This window comes from Magallana gigas, chromosome 4 (assembly GCF_963853765.1).
Source record: "Magallana gigas chromosome 4, xbMagGiga1.1, whole genome shotgun sequence".
Classification (NCBI taxonomy): Eukaryota; Metazoa; Mollusca; class Bivalvia; order Ostreida; family Ostreidae; genus Magallana; species Magallana gigas.
The window spans coordinates 42,678,084-42,694,104 of record NC_088856.1 but is presented as its reverse complement, the minus strand read 5'-3'; the positions used below and the strand labels follow the sequence as shown (position 1 = coordinate 42,694,104).

The window sequence follows — 16,021 nt, the reverse complement described above, 5'->3', positions numbered from 1 at the left end:
CCGGTCTATGATCTTATGTATAACAGTCTTCAAACACCTTCAAAAATGGATTTCTGTGAATCATTTGATGTGTTTGAAAATTTTAGCATAGCATTTCAAATTGATAACGAACAGCTCATAAAACTAATCGGGAAATTATAGTATGAATTGTATATTCTTTAGATCAAAGCTGGAACAGTGCTCCCTTCTCATTATTCATGTCTTAGATAGAAGTCGTGATGTTTTGTGCTGGGATGTATTCCTGTCATTTTATATTTTAACATTAAGTTCTTGTCGTGCATAAAAAAAATAACAGCAACGGGATTTTTGGCCACCTCAAAGTATTGTAATGAACCTTTTCGACTCCTTAAAATATTGATGACGAGTTTACATCTCTTCATAAATGGGTCCCGTAACTTCTTAGAAATGAAACAATACTTCTATCCTTAATGGTTCAATGTGTTCAATTTGTTTTTAACACCACATACTTGGGTTATAAGGTTGTTTGCCTGTTTTTGCCCTAAGCACGCTACAAAAAGGTGCATTATTTCTACTGAGCATTTGTAGACCATCCTACAAATTGAGCTGATCGATGGTTTTGTATTCAGCAAGATTATCAAGGAACCTCATTTATTCAAGAATGCAAGACAATAATAAATGTTTTATCAGGAAACAAAGTCAGAAGGCACAAGCTTAAAAATACCATGGAGAAATTCAATTAACCGTCCCTTTTAATTTGATGGAAGTGAGAAAAGTAGCAATGTCATGCTACATATATAGGCTAAAACACAATTGAAAGCCGGGGGCGAAGCGAAATGAAAACAAATGGTAAATTTCTTTTAACCGTTTCTGTTATATTGATGTTTACTCCCTACATATACAAACCTATCACTTCATATCTAAACTGGAACCCGTTATCAATCCTTCGTAGATAGGATATCACTTACTATATAGTATGAAATGTTCTTAAAAGGATACCAATCAATAATGAAGAAGCGCTCCTTATAGGTGGTACTCTTGAAGTCAAAATTAAGAGAGCGGAGCCAAAAATTACCTGAACGAGAGGTGTACGAGTTTTATTTTGTTTTTTTTTAAACATTTTATTGAAACTCTTCTAATTTCACATGATACAAAAAAACAAGTATTCCTTTTAAAGGAATGATCGGCAATAATGATATATAAATAGCTAGAAGCAATCAACATGATCAGTTTGATGTAAAATAATTTAAAAAATACTGTATTTTTACAAAATATAGAATATTTTGAATCTGTACACCATAAGTTCATCATTATAAACCGTCAACAAATTTAATTTTGAAATAAATTTGGGGAAAGCCGTTCTTAAACTTCTGGTCTAGTTTTATATTTTTAACGTAATTATTAAATGTTAATGTATCTTTTTCTTCAGAATACTAGGTAGGGCTCTTCAAAGAGCATTAACACGTATACAAAGAAAGAGTTGTATCAAAATAATTTAATGCGACTGAAAAACATTGAATGCCATCATAACCTGCTATTGAGGTCGCATTATAACGTAACCTTGTTTATAAATCAAGCCGTCTTCCTAGCTACTATTATGCAACATCAATAGATCGAGGTTAGTTCATGGAGCATCTTCTTATGATTGAGGTCAATTCAACGAGGTCAACTGCATTGCTAAATGAATTTTTCGATCGAAATTCTTGCGCATGAGACAAAATGTGCATTCTTGAATTAACAGGTCATATTGTATTCAATGTATGTTTGCATCTCTTAAGGTAAATGAATTGAAATAAAACTGAGTAAAATGTTATATAAATACTAAACCAAAGCTTCAAGTTTTTAGAAGAACTACTTATGCAAGCGGAATGTGTGCGCACGTGGAAGCGTTTGCCGGATGCCTCATATGGACACAACAGTGCATGATCGGCCGAAGCCGATCACAATAAATATATTGCATAATTTTTTGCAAAAGAGTTATATATGGGAGAAAAAGAAAAAAAAAGACAGCTAGGCGATCACATCATGTATATTAAATATAAAACAGCTATGTATATTTTACTTATAATATTAATTGTAATGGATATTGGGTTCCTAGGTACTATAATAGCTAATATACATGTATATGCTACCTATAGTAAATCACAAATTGCTCTTCAATCTCTTTCATATTCTGAATATTTGCAGTTTTTTTAAGAACATAAATTTCTGAATAAGGAGTGGGTATGAGGTTCTTTACTTTTTCTTCCTCGCCTACCATCATATAGGGCACTCATTAAGATCCACGTGCATTGATAAACTTATGAAATATAAGATTCTATCTAATATAATCCAATCCAATTAAAATTATTGAATTGATTAATTCTTTCCTTATGCAAAACACTTTTGATGGGTGACTCGTTTTGTAATGAGCGGCTCTACAAGTTTTGTTTAGATATGGTTCTCGAAAAAAAAATTTCGTTTTTACATATCAAGTCCGATAACTCTAAAATTGCAAATATCATTTTATCCCAGTGTGACATTTTAAAATATTGTTGATCAAAAGATGAAAGATATATTATATCTCAACAAGTTGATTATTAAACCAATTAGTTAAATAAAAGCATTTTTTCTTATATCTCTTTTTTTAAAAAAAAATGTTTCAAATAAAACGAAAATCATTCAATTTTAACGATTAAAAGAGATATTCTGTGTGTATTTTGGTTTTTCAAAATCGTTTTTTTAAGGTGAAAAAAAAATTGTCTATGATTTTTTTCTGCTATTTCAAATGAAGGTAAAATAAACATTAACATATCACAGAGAATATTTATTAAATTTTGATCAATTTTAATATGTCCCTTTAACTAATTTGTCTTTTCACAAAAATATCACACGAGAGGAGCTTGAATCAGTTTTAGCTGAAATTATTTACTACTGGTTCACATACATCTTATAATATTGATTTCCCTGGACTTATTTATCTTTTCCTTAGCATCTACACTCCTGGAGATCGGATGTAGTTCTCTTGTATCAATCTAAGAGCAGAACAGAAAGCAAAATAAACCGTTGAAAGCAATGCATTCTATTATTACATCCCTTTATCGCGACTTTATCGAACTAAAACCGTCGAAAAACATCGCTGTCTCCCTTACTCTAAACTGAACATAAACACTTGGACTACAACAAAACTCAACGTAACGAAAATTTCATGGATGCCCCTTCGAATTTCTATCATATCATTTTCATGATCTAGTGTTCATTCTGTTTTGTTACATAACGCACAGTCATAATATAGGCCACCTTGAGATGGACCGCATGTAGCTTAGTGTTTGCTTGTCATTCTGTTTGTCGGTCAGCCTGTTGCTGTGCACTTTTTTTCTCGTATTTTGATAAAGGAATGGTTTCAAAACTGGATCAAAAAAGAATTCAATCAGGCACAAAAACACAGCCTTTTCCTACGATGTCTGCCCCCTATTAAGTGCATTAATAACATTGCTATCGAGAGGTTCTGAACTTCAACAGTTTCTGCTAAATATAATAGAAAACAGTTCATAGTCGTGCTGAAGCAAGTAACAAATTGGTCGTTCATGGTAGTAACTAAAGGAACCCAAATCGTTATCATGACCGTTTAAAATGTATTAATACACACTTAAAGGAATCTCCATATGTGACGCTGAGATGTCTCACATGTATATGGTTTGGTTCTTAATAACTGTTTTATTTTCAATTTTATTATGATGGGGCTATCAACCACATAAGGCAACCTTGGCGTTCCATACGATAGCTCATTATATTGCGCAGCAATATCACATGTTTATTACGAATTATTACGTTAAAATGTATAGTTTTATTGTAATAAGATAAAGTGTACAAAAAATAAAACACAGTAATATGATAATCTCCTCGTGGCTACAATTTGTATACATGTAGATATTACGTAAATATATATGTTAGACATATATAAGATGTACTGCGTATCTACAAACTGATTTATGTTCAAGATCAACAGTATACAATGGCACAAATATGTTCATAGAAACTTGACAGATATGAATATACCTAGCAATAGTCGTCCATTGGCAAAAACGTGGCAAAATACTCTAAGAATTTTGTATCACAAACTGTACTGAATATCTTTATTTCGTCACTGTAATTCAATATTCCTTGTTTATTTCCCATCACTCACTTCCTGTTCTTTTGTGATTATCTCGTTCATTTCCTCTTCCTGTTTTGGCACTCCATCTGAGACCACTTTCTCTGGAAATTTTTCTAATAAGTGATAGAGTGGTTCTTCTTCCTTAGTCACTTCTTCTGGAAACTTCCCTTCCACCGAAGATTTATCCGGATTACGACATTCTTCATTTTCTTTGTTTGTAACTAAATCAGAAACCACTTTCTCACAATCAACATCGTTACCAGGTTCTAGTCCCACTTTTTCCACTTCCTCTAAAGCCCCTTTTCCAGCAGAATCAAAACCGACTGTATCTTCTTCGAACGCCTCATTCACGGTACCGCTCTCGTCGATACTAAAAGTAACTCCAGGGCTACCATCTCTCATGGTGTTGGTACCATTCACAGACGAACTAACATTGTTAACAGTATCCACGTTATTTGGAATTCCCAAAGCATCTTGATTGGTGGGCGCTATTCCTATTTCTGTTTCCTCTTCGCCTCTAATCCTTTCTACGTTAGAAACGTCATCCGCTCGACGGCAGTCGTCTGCGCAATTTGAACCTCCAGTTTTGGCCAACAGTTTACCTGGAGTAAGATACCCCATGATGTCCAGTCCATGAGAACTGGAATTGTTCCTTGGAAGGATAGGGCTCAACTTTCCATATCTAGTTGGCGCTTGAAGGACACCCTCATCGACGGATTTTCGGGGATCAAACGTGTAGAATCCTTTGGCGCAGCTATCGCATTTTTTCATGGCGCTCTGTCCAAGGACATTTTGGTTTTCAACGGTTCCACCTCCATGAAAATGAGAGTCATAGTTCTGGTTAACCCAGATTGGCTGTAAAGTAAAACAAAAATCGTTTAATCGAATTTTTTAACAAACTGAGATATTTTAACAATTAATACTAAATATTTTTTTGTAATAAAGAAAAAAATGTCCGATTTTTAAACCCGTCTTTCTTATGTACGTTGGTCAATATAAGCGTTTGGCAATAGACAAAAATTATTATGGTACCATAACAAGTGTATAAAATTATGTATTTCTGACTTCATTTTTAAATTGAATACTAGAATTGTACCCCTATCATCTGATTTTAAAGAAATAAACTTCGAATACTCCCCATAGATTATCACAAGAAGAGAGTTAAATAATAAGAAAAATATGTTACCTTACATGAATAAAATATTTCATATTCATAAGTGTAATTCTTGTATTAAAAGTAAATTGTAAGTAAACACAGTACAGTAACTATTAAAGGCTGATGAAAAATCATGTTGAAAAATATTCGATTTTTATAAATATAACGACTAATAATATTAAGGTATTTAAAAGGAATTATACATACATTAATTCTCCCTTTCCTTGCATCATGCATGTCCTCTATCTTGTTATAAATACCGCTTTCTATTCTAGGAAGAGGACGGTGTAAATTGGGGAAGTTGTTACTGCTCAACGATGCATGCTGTTTTTCCCTACAAAAACCAAACATATAGAAATTTCTATTAGTGCAAAAGGTGGGTTTGATTTCCCAATGCTCAGCAGAGTGTTACTGGGCAATTGTAGCCATTTTAAAACTATATTGATCCTAATAAAAAGAAGAAATCTGAACAGGAGAACAATCAACTTTTAAAGCTTAAATATTTGGAATTCTTCTTTACTTAATAAAATTATATTGCTAAATCTTTACATCTGAAATAAAACAAGAGGCCCATGGGCCACATCGCTCACTTTAGCAACAAAAGCCATAACTCCGTTCAAATCAGCATTATACATATAGTAACTAATTCAAAATATCTTGACAATTTGGTAGAGTGGATTGTGCACAAAAAGTTAAAAATCTTCCTAATTTAATCAACATTATCTTTATTTAAAGAATCAAACTCCTTTCGTTGTTTCAGTAGTTGTGAGAAGATTTTTCGCTTTTCCTATTTAAATCTCCCTCTTTTGTAGCCCCACCTTTCTCCATGGAACCGTGATTTGATTAAACTTTTTTATCTTCACACATGTGCTTTCACACAAGTTTCAGCTATTTTGGCTGATTGCTTTTGAAGAAGATTGAAATTTGTTCTCTATATTATTCCATTTTAAAAATTCACCACTTCATTGTAGCCCAAACCTATTCCCGGGATCGTGATTTGAACAAACTTGAGTCTACACTACCTGAGGAGGCTTCAAGACACGTTTCAGCTTTTCTGGCTAAATGGTTTTTTAGAAGAAAATATATGAAAAATACCGATTAATTTTTAATAATTCTAAATTATCACCCCTTTAAAGATTTATTTGAACAAACTTGAATCCATTTTATCCAATAATACTTTGTGCCAAGTTTAGTTGAACTTGGCCCAGTGGCTCGTGAGTAGAAGGTAAAAATATGAAAAGTTTATGACAATAACAATGCCAACAGTGATGACGACGACAGACAACAGACAAATCTTGATCATGAAAGCTCACTTGAGCCTTCAGCTCAGGTGAGCTAAAAATATAAAGTAGGCTCACAGGGTTATTTGTTGGCCTGTCATCCTTGAATAAATATAGGCTTTAAGTTAATGAAGTCAACAAACATAATTATTGCTGGCAAACTTTTTCACTTTACATTTTACGTCGGTGTTTATATACGAAGTACAGGACCAGTGACGTCACCAGTACACCCCCTAGGAATCCCCCAAGTGCCGCCCCCGCATACCTGGCCGCCGTTGTGTCTGCCAAAAAAAATCCATAGACAAGGGTATATTCATTTGATGGTGAAAGCGTTTTGAAATACAAAATCATTTTATCGTGTTTTTGTACATAGAATTTAGAAGTATATAACGCTACGGTAGTGTCATAAAAAAGTTTCAACTTTAATTTTCCTATTTCTTTCTATTTCGTTTCTTGTTAAATTTGATGTAACATTGTACTGTATTGTATGCATTCTCTTTAAGTTTTCATAGCCAATTATATCTACTATTTGGTTCATTATAAAAAAAAAAAACTTGCTTTACTTTACTCCGGGAAAAGAAAACAAACCAAGGATTTAATACCTTCAATGCTAAGATCTTTTTAATAAATAAACTTATATCATCTTTAATTTGCTACTCCATTGGTGTGTAGATCTATCACAAATTATTACAAATGAGCTATGAACAGCTGCAGCCCTTGCAAAAAAAAAAGTCCAAAATCTTATTTCAGTGAGAAATGTTCCATTTACAAACATACTGGAGTTCTTGTCTGTGACTGTTTGGGCCGCTGGCGTCATCAATGTCGTTGAAGCTACGGTTGAGGAACTCTGCTGTAGCACTGTACAGTTCAGGGTGTAAACGTAGAAATCCCCACAATACCTCTGATCGGAGACCACCACTTCCGGGCATGGATTGGTCCTCACCGTCGAATCGATACAAACCTGGATCCCATTTCTTTCAGACTTTTGTTGACTTAGCAAACATGTCGTCTGCTCATCTGCGCAGATTTCTTGGATTGTAGTAGCGACATTCTGACACGAAATAAATGATAAAATGTAACAAGAACACAACTATTTTCTGATGTAGATGTTTTGTTTATTTTTTTTATTGAAGTAGTTGCAATATTTCTACCAACTGTTGTTATATCTTTATAACAATTTCTATTTCCTTGTTCAAAATAAAGAATTAATAAAGCATTGATACGAAATTAAGTGTTCTATCTTTAAAAGAATATTACATGCAGACGTATAAATAAAGAAATCCTGTATCTTCTGTACTAGTTCCTACCTGCAGTGCTTCACTACTACATCCGTTAGCTAAGAGGTCCCTATACTCCAGTATAAAGCGGTTCACGGCGCACTGCAGGGACAGGGAGCCAAGGAGCTTCAGGAACTCCTCTCCAAAAGCCTGGAGTCTGCCATTAATAAAAACTATGTAGTTAGACAAAAATTTGTTTTTAACACGTGTGTGGGTATCTTTCCAGAAAATCATCCCTATCTATCTATCTATCTATCTATCTATCTATCTATCTATCTATCTATCTATCTATCTATCTATCTATCTATCTATCCATCCATCCATCCATCCATCCATCCATCCATCCATCTAGTTATCTAAGTAACTTACAGTTTTTCGATGATCTGCGAGTTCTCTGGGAATATTTTCTCAACAGTTGTGGATGTAGAGAGTATCGGAGTCGTCGTTGAGTCTGCCACTGCTCGATTCGTTATATTAATGTCATTCACACTTGTGTGAGCATGAGTGGGTGATGAGATTGTCGTATTCTGGGCAGCAGCAGATGATGAGATTTGCGTAGTTTCAGACGTGGTCTGTGGGTCAATGGCTGTCAAAATCGGTGTGACTCGTGCGTCAGTTGACGAGATGGTGGTTGTTTTAGACGTGGATTGTGCATCAGTTGATGGCGAACTAGGCGTGGTCTGTGTGTAAGTTAATGATGAAGTGGGTGCGGTTTTTGGCGTGGTCTGTGCATCAGATGATGAGATGGGCGTGGTGATAGACATTGTCAGAGTGTTGGTTGAGTTGGTTGCCTCGGTAGTTGACCCTGTCACTGACAGTGGCTGACACGACAGCATCAGAAACGTCATTGCAACCAACACAATAGATCTAGACGGACCCATTCTAAAATAGGAATTTCTTTATAGGATATGGTCATACATCCAACTTTTAGGGAAAAAACACTTTCTGCCACTCAGTCGGCACATATCGGCTGATTGATCATCTCATCAATATTGCAAGACTCAAGGAATGCTTAAATATTCCTTAATTATGATTTTGAATGTCCTATTGCGTAATCTCTAAACAGTAAAGAAATATGACCAGCATTTTTCAATGTGAAGAAATTAGAGAGGGTTAGCACACCTGATCGTTTCAAAGTCACGTGATGAAATATGCGCAAAACGTTCGTGGCTTTTAAATCCTAATAAGTTGTGTCATAAAGAGAACGAATGCATGAACAGAACGTGCAGAAAACGCCAAGGCCATCCAAACATGTTAAAAAAAGGATAATTTGCCATTGTACGCGGTAAATGTTCCGCAATAATCTGACCCTTGGCTTATTGCGTGGAGATAAGTCCAATGAAAATTGGATTCATCTGAAATATCTAAAGGAAATAATTCATTGTTTTCACTGATATTGATATAGTTTGAAATACTATATGCCAAATATAACAGGCCAAAAAATTCTTAAGCCTGAATTTCTTATGTATATGTTTTCATGATTTGCGGAATAACATAACGCCCTTTTCTGTAGGACGTAAACAAAAAAATCTTGTACTAAGATGGAATTTTTAATATTAATTTCACTGTAAAGATGTATTTTGTAGTATTTTTTAAACAAACTCAACAACCCTTTGTTCTACTTTAAGGTCGCGACCAATCTTCCATTTTTTTTATTTTTTTTCCTATATCCACAATGTGAACATTTCCACTTCCTAATTTCATAATAATTTTTTAATTATAGTTTAATGTAATATAATTCTAATTTGTACAAATATACATTTGAAGTTTTTTCATAATTTTCATTTTGATTTTAGTGCCCACAATTTAAAAATATGACATCATAAAGTTTACCTTTTCCCGCCATTTTTTTCATTTTAGCATAAAATGGCTTGTTTTCAGGCAGTTTTTCTCTAAGGAAACATTGAGCGACTACTTGAACAAACGAAATATTTTCACCAAGGATGTATCTTTCCAATACTTATAAGTGACAAAAAGTTCGTTCTTGTTCAAAGAGTCGCTCTATATTTCCCATTTGAAAAAAAGTTTAGAAAAATGTCAATTTTTGGTTGATTTTGATTGAATTATAAAATTAGCGTCACTCCTGGCGTCATATACTGCCAGTGAGTGCATTTAAATCAAATAAATAGGTGAAAAACATATTTCATGTCAACTCTTTTATAAAATAACACAACAAATTTATGTACCTGAATCATTTTAAAAATGACAAATTTTGGGGGCCAAATTTGACTAAAATCATATATAGTTCTTTGAAATATTCTGGCTCCGAAACGAGCCTGGTAATATACTCTGAATTTTTGGTAATAAACAGGTTTAATTAACAGGTTTAAATGTTCATAAATAAGGAATAAAATATCAATGAAAATTATTTAAAATTGAGGAACGTCTCGTGTGTCCTTAATGTCATTCTACGGTATAAACTTTGTAAAATTAATGTTTCATTAATGTAAAATAACATTTATAAGTGATGGCGCTGTAGCGTAGATCAGAGAAAGCTAGAAACACCAATCGCAGCTTCTCGGACTTTTACGGTTGATCTCGGAAAGACACATCGAGGTTATATCACCGCTTGCAGGAACGTCCCGAGAAGTTGCGATTGCTAGTGTTACGTACGTGAACAACGACGTTTAATCCAGATAGAGATTTGTGTTCGCCATTATATGTTTACATTACATGTATATATAGTTGGTACTAATGTTGTTCTTGCCTCTGGCCTCTTAAAATGAGTTTTTGTATACTAGTAGATATATAAAAAGTGTGTACATAGTACCCCTCGTTTTTGTTGTATAAAAGTGAGGCCATTTTTAACCGTTCATTGCCCAAGTTCTCCTGCATCTGTTGCAAAACAACAATCAATCAATCAATACATAAAATTAATGTTTCCACGACATCATCAACTAAGATGGACACGTCGAGTGTATCACAGCTTTATCAGATTTACTAGTTCCATTTTAATATACTTAAATATACAAGTTATATTGTTAAAAGGACTCGGTGAAAATGTAAGAATATAAAATATTTGCTTTTTGGGAGTTGATTTTAATCAACTCTCCTATGCAGTTACTCAGACAAACCGAAAGTGAAACAGTGTTTGGACCTCATCACAAATCATCGCTGCTGACAAGACTTAGTTCTTGAACATAATTGATAAATTCGATGTAATGTATGCTAAAGCATTGTTTTTCAAGGAAACTTATTTATAAATAGCTTGAAAATAGTCAGATTTTAAATGGTACGAACAATTTAGATATTTTTTGTAGTCGTATGTATTCCTACGCCAGAGTTCAATATAGTCTCGTTCAACTCGACGCTCGGCTGTCTCCGTAAATATCCGACAAGCAGAGAGTCTCCCTTGCTTGTCGGAGATCTAGATTTACGGTGTCAGCCGAGCGTTTGGTTGAACGAGACTATAGAGTTCAATATTGCTTGGATCCATACAATTTTCGAGAAATATTTCTATTACTGATACATAGTTTGATTGAATTAATTTTATTTTTAAACATTATTTAAGATGATTCATATGGGAAGTTTCTCGACATTCTTGTCGAAAAAGTCCAAAAATTCATGTTATAAAAATGTGCGTAATTCAAATACAAATTAGAAACTACATGTACTTGTCATGCAAAATAACATATCATTGATTTTAAAAATAAAATAAACATCGACAAAATCAACTCTCGTCAGTTCTTCAGTACTTTGATTGGTTTTCTCATGATAAAAGAATGAAATAAAAATGTCATAACTTTAGGCCAGAAATTGTGTATGGGTATCTAACCAATTGTAAAGCACGAGTTGTATCAGGGTTTTTTTTTTTTGGAGGAACGTTGCTTAGCTCAGTACAAGTGGCTAAATGAAATCTATGGAACGCCTCAACTGCCTTATGTAGGTAATCTTCATAATATGATGATACTTTAACATTACATGATGGTACTTTAACATTACGTGCTGATACTTCAACATTACATGATGGTACTTTAACATTACATGCTGATACTTCAACATTACGTGATGATACTTTAACATTACGTGATGGTACTTTAACATTACGTGCTGATACTTTAACATTACATGCTGATACTTTAACATTACATGATGGTACTTTAACATTACGTGCTGATAGTTCAACATTACATGCTGATATTTCATTATATGATGGTACTTCACTATGCGGTGGTTCTAAAAATAGGGAAGTTTTAACATTGGGCTGTTTCTCTGTTTCAGAGATTGATCATATAGGACTAAGGTCCACTGAGACTAGTTTGGATATTGTCAAAAAGCTGGAACTACAAATAATAAAAAAACAGGATTCTGCTTGAAAAATATAGGTTATTGAAAAACTGTAGATACTCAGATTATGAAAACCACTGGCAAACAATTTGTGAGAAATTATAACAAGTTTTATGACATATGTGATTGCTTAAACTATTCTCTTTTTTTTTAATTATATTGACTTGTGAACAAATATACATGTACCCCCTTTTCTATTGTATTTTTTTTCTTCAATATCTCCTTTTTTCTCTTTCCATTTACTGCTATTTTATATATATATATATATATATATATATATATATATATATATATATATATATATATATATATATATATATATATATATATATAATTTTTTTTTTTTTTTGCAAGAAAACACGTTTTCACACTACATGGATAATCTATTTCCTTTAGATTAATAAGATATTACAATATGTAGAATCTTGAAATGTATGAAATATGTCTGGATTATGTGTGTATGTGGATTTATGTGTAAACAAAAATAAACAAAATTAAAAAAAAAAAAGCTGGAACTGAAGAAGTACACAATACATTACAGCTGATGAGAGAGGATCTCTACTGAATAAAAATATTGTCGAAAAATACGATTTGTTTTGGTGCAATGTATTTAGGCAAACGACAACCACACATGCAACTTATAAGATCATGCAAAGGATAAAGCATTGCATTGCTGTTGAATCTGATTTTAACAGTAACTGTACTGTTGAATAAATCAGTGCTTTCATTGCCCACTCTTTCACGTGGATCTCCAGGAATCTACATGTAACATGAATGACAGAAGTATTTGTTTAGGTGCTGCTTTTTTTTTTTAATTAGCTGTTTGCTCTGACTAAGCGCCAAAAGATTGGGTTCTGAATGCACATTTTTAGACCAAAATTTCCTGAAGGACTTTTGGTACCCCCTGATTTTTATGCGCTGAGCCCCAATGAACTCACAATGCAGCCATTCTTTAAAATTTAAAATGACCCATTTAAAAGACAACACTTATTCAAATAGTAGCATTTGTTGAGTATCTCGATCAAAACTAGTTTTAGTGGACCTTAGTCCAACCTGACCAATCTCTGAAACAGAGAAACAGCCCAGTGTTAAAAACTTTACAGGCATCCACGTGTTCTGAGTTTTAGCGTATTTCGTTCCCTAGGCGACACTTCCCTAACCCTATTTTTAGAACTACCGCATAGTGAAGAACCATTATATAAGTGAAGTACCATTATATAATGAAGTATTAGCATGTAATGTTAAAGTATCAGCATGTAATGTTGAAGTATCAGCATGTAATGTTAAAGTACCATCATGTAATGTTAAAGTATCAGCATGTAATGTTGAAGTATCAGCACGTAATGTTAAAATACCATCATGTAATGTTAAAGTATCAGCATGTAATGTTGAAGTATTAGCATGTAATGTTAAAGTACCATCATGTAATGTTAAAGTATCAGCATGTAATGTTGAAGTATCAGCACGTAATGTTAAAGTACCATCATGTAATGTTAAAGTATCAGCATGTAATGTTGAAGTATCATCATATTATGAAGATTATCTACATAAGGCAGTTGAGGCGTTCCATAGAAATCAATCAAAAAAATAAAAAATCAAGGTGGCCCTTAGCTATATATTATAGTCAGTCTGATTAAAACCACCCCCCTTTCACCGTGCACCTGCAGACGAGTGTAATGAGAATGAGGTGGTTTTAATCAGACTGGCCTCGTCGCCAGCATTTTCAAATCACTCAACTGAAGTCCTTAACTCAAATCCTTCACGGAAAAGTATGGAAAGTGCATAAATTTGAAGTCAGTACTCGGGCTTGAGGCTGAGTAAAGACTTGAAGAAAGTTGGTGACGATGGGACCTGATCCCTATAGCAGAAATCTTTCTTTTTTATAATATCTTTTTATTGGCAAGGTCAAAATGATTAATCCGCAGGTTTTTCAAATTTAAGAGTCACGAGATATTTTTTTTAATCGATCGTACAGAACTACCATTACATATCTCAAAATTTGATCTAAAAAAACGCTCCTACTTTGTGTGTCAAATTTTAAAATCTGCCACAGATATTCTGTAATTTTATACGTATATATGTAAAATACATGCACGTGCATTTTTAAACCTCACCTTTGAAAGCACATACACGATCGAGGGTATTTATGACACATATGTCGTAATAAAATGTAAGTTTGACAGAGTTTGGTATCAGCATTTCTGCAATTAAAAGTTGCATTCTATAAAAAAAAAAATAATATCTTAATGCTGTTGTAAACATTTGTATTAGATACTCAAGTATTTGAAGCCCCAGAACATTTTCCTTTGACAGGAAAATTCAGTCTACAAGTTATTCATTAGCCACTGTTAAAAAAAACGTTGTCGACTATATTTAAGCGAGTGACATTTGAGAAGATATTTCTTACTCTTTAAGTATTAACTTCTTCAATCAAATCTTGTCAAAAGCTTCCAAAAACAAATTGAAAAGATTGTGGTAATACAAAAAGATTTTTATTGCGAGTACTCAAAAAAAAAAAAAAACGCTGGACATTTTGATATCAATTGATTCATACTTCATACAAGTGTCAAATTATTTCATAGGGCGAACATACCAGACGATTTTTTTTTTTAAATATCTGATTATAAACGTAGATAAAGCGTAATTAATTCATGATTTAAATTCACATTGGCCTTCTTATTTTCATGCCTTTTAAATTAAATTAAATTTTCAATAAAAATCCTGAAAGGTCAAAACTCTGTCGAGGTCGGTCGTATAGCTGGCATATACAATAAACGTAATCAGTCGGGCAAAAACTTAGTAACTTTAGTATATGTACATTTGGATGTTTGCTAGAGTACCAGTATATAAACAAGAGAAAGTAATATGGGAATACATATATTTTAGAGTGATCTTTCAATATCAATACCACTGTGTGAAGAATCCATGACAAAATTGTATGACTGCATGTTTGTATTCAAGCTATATATACTAAATACTTATTTAAAACATTTTTATGGGGGGGGGGGGGGGGGTTACATTTAAATATGTAAACCTACTGGCATGCATGTTTTGTTATAATTATAGAATGACATAGATGTACTTCTACGAATTAGTTTCGAGTTACTAAGATACATATTTAAAAATGTCCCTGCAATAATATTCTCCTTACTTCGGTAGACATGTAAATTGCTAGAACTCTGTCAACATACATACATACGCAGGTAAATCACAGACTGTATCGATATACATGTATCTGATAAATGTATATATATATACCGTGCCTTCGTAAATATACATGTATATACACCTGCTGCTTTCGATACATTCGTTTTAAAGCTACTTCCTTTTCTTGATTATCACGTAAAAGCATTTATGTCATACATCTTGACTCAATAATTTAGAATAAAGAAAAGTCCTTACCTATATTTTGGTCAAGAGGCGAGCAACCATATTCAGGAAGTGTTACTATACTACTGCCCTAGTTGTGCTGTAGGTGTTGGTTTAATTTATTTGGTCCATGCAGAGTGCACACAAACGAGGTCGGGTGGGTATATTGCATAATCCACGTGTGTTTTAAACCCCCAAGTGTTGTGTAGTATACGCTACAGTCAGTTGAATCAATAATGAGAGGGAATCAGATTTCTTCAACCATTGTCAAGCTGTTTAAAGGCAAGGAGATACAAACACAAAAAAACCGGTTTTTTGCGTTGCGAAAAGTATCCTTTTGCTTTAAAATTCAGAGAGAGAGAGAGAGAGAGAGAGAGAGAGAGAATGTGCGTGACGGGCGGTTAGCCGGGATTTTCATGCCTCATGTTATATATTTGTTCATTTTTCAACAAAAGATGAAGCAAAGTTTCGCAAAACATTTAAATTATCAGTTGAGGTTTGCATAGTTAATATTAACAGTGGCAGACTCTTCAGATTTACAGCTAAGCGGTTGCTTGTC

The 16,021-nt window shown here is 33.3% G+C and overlaps 1 protein-coding gene across 4 annotated transcripts in view; it reads right to left on the bottom strand.

Annotated features, from left to right (window-relative positions):
* Positions 1-15,661, bottom strand: part of LOC105336881 (uncharacterized) — a 133,930-nt gene extending 118,269 nt beyond the window's left edge. Inside the window, exons 1-7 of one of the 4 annotated variants that reach the window (XM_034450235.2) lie at positions 15,496-15,653; positions 8,176-8,688; positions 7,837-7,963; positions 7,307-7,580; positions 6,705-6,810; positions 5,457-5,583; positions 3,770-4,948 (exon numbers count right to left, since the gene is read on the bottom strand). In XM_034450235.2, the coding sequence (XP_034306126.2) occupies positions 4,106-4,948; positions 5,457-5,583; positions 6,705-6,810; positions 7,307-7,580; positions 7,837-7,963; positions 8,176-8,687 (1,989 nt within the window). In that variant the 5' untranslated portion in view covers position 8,688; positions 15,496-15,653 and the 3' untranslated portion in view covers positions 3,770-4,105. Of the gene's footprint in view, positions 1-3,769; positions 4,949-5,456; positions 5,584-6,704; positions 6,811-7,306; positions 7,581-7,836; positions 7,964-8,175; positions 9,171-15,495 lie in introns of those variants that run through there. The other 3 variants (XM_034450239.2, XM_066082505.1, XM_066082506.1) reach the window with 3 other exon arrangements.
* Positions 15,662-16,021: the final 360 nt, after the last annotated feature.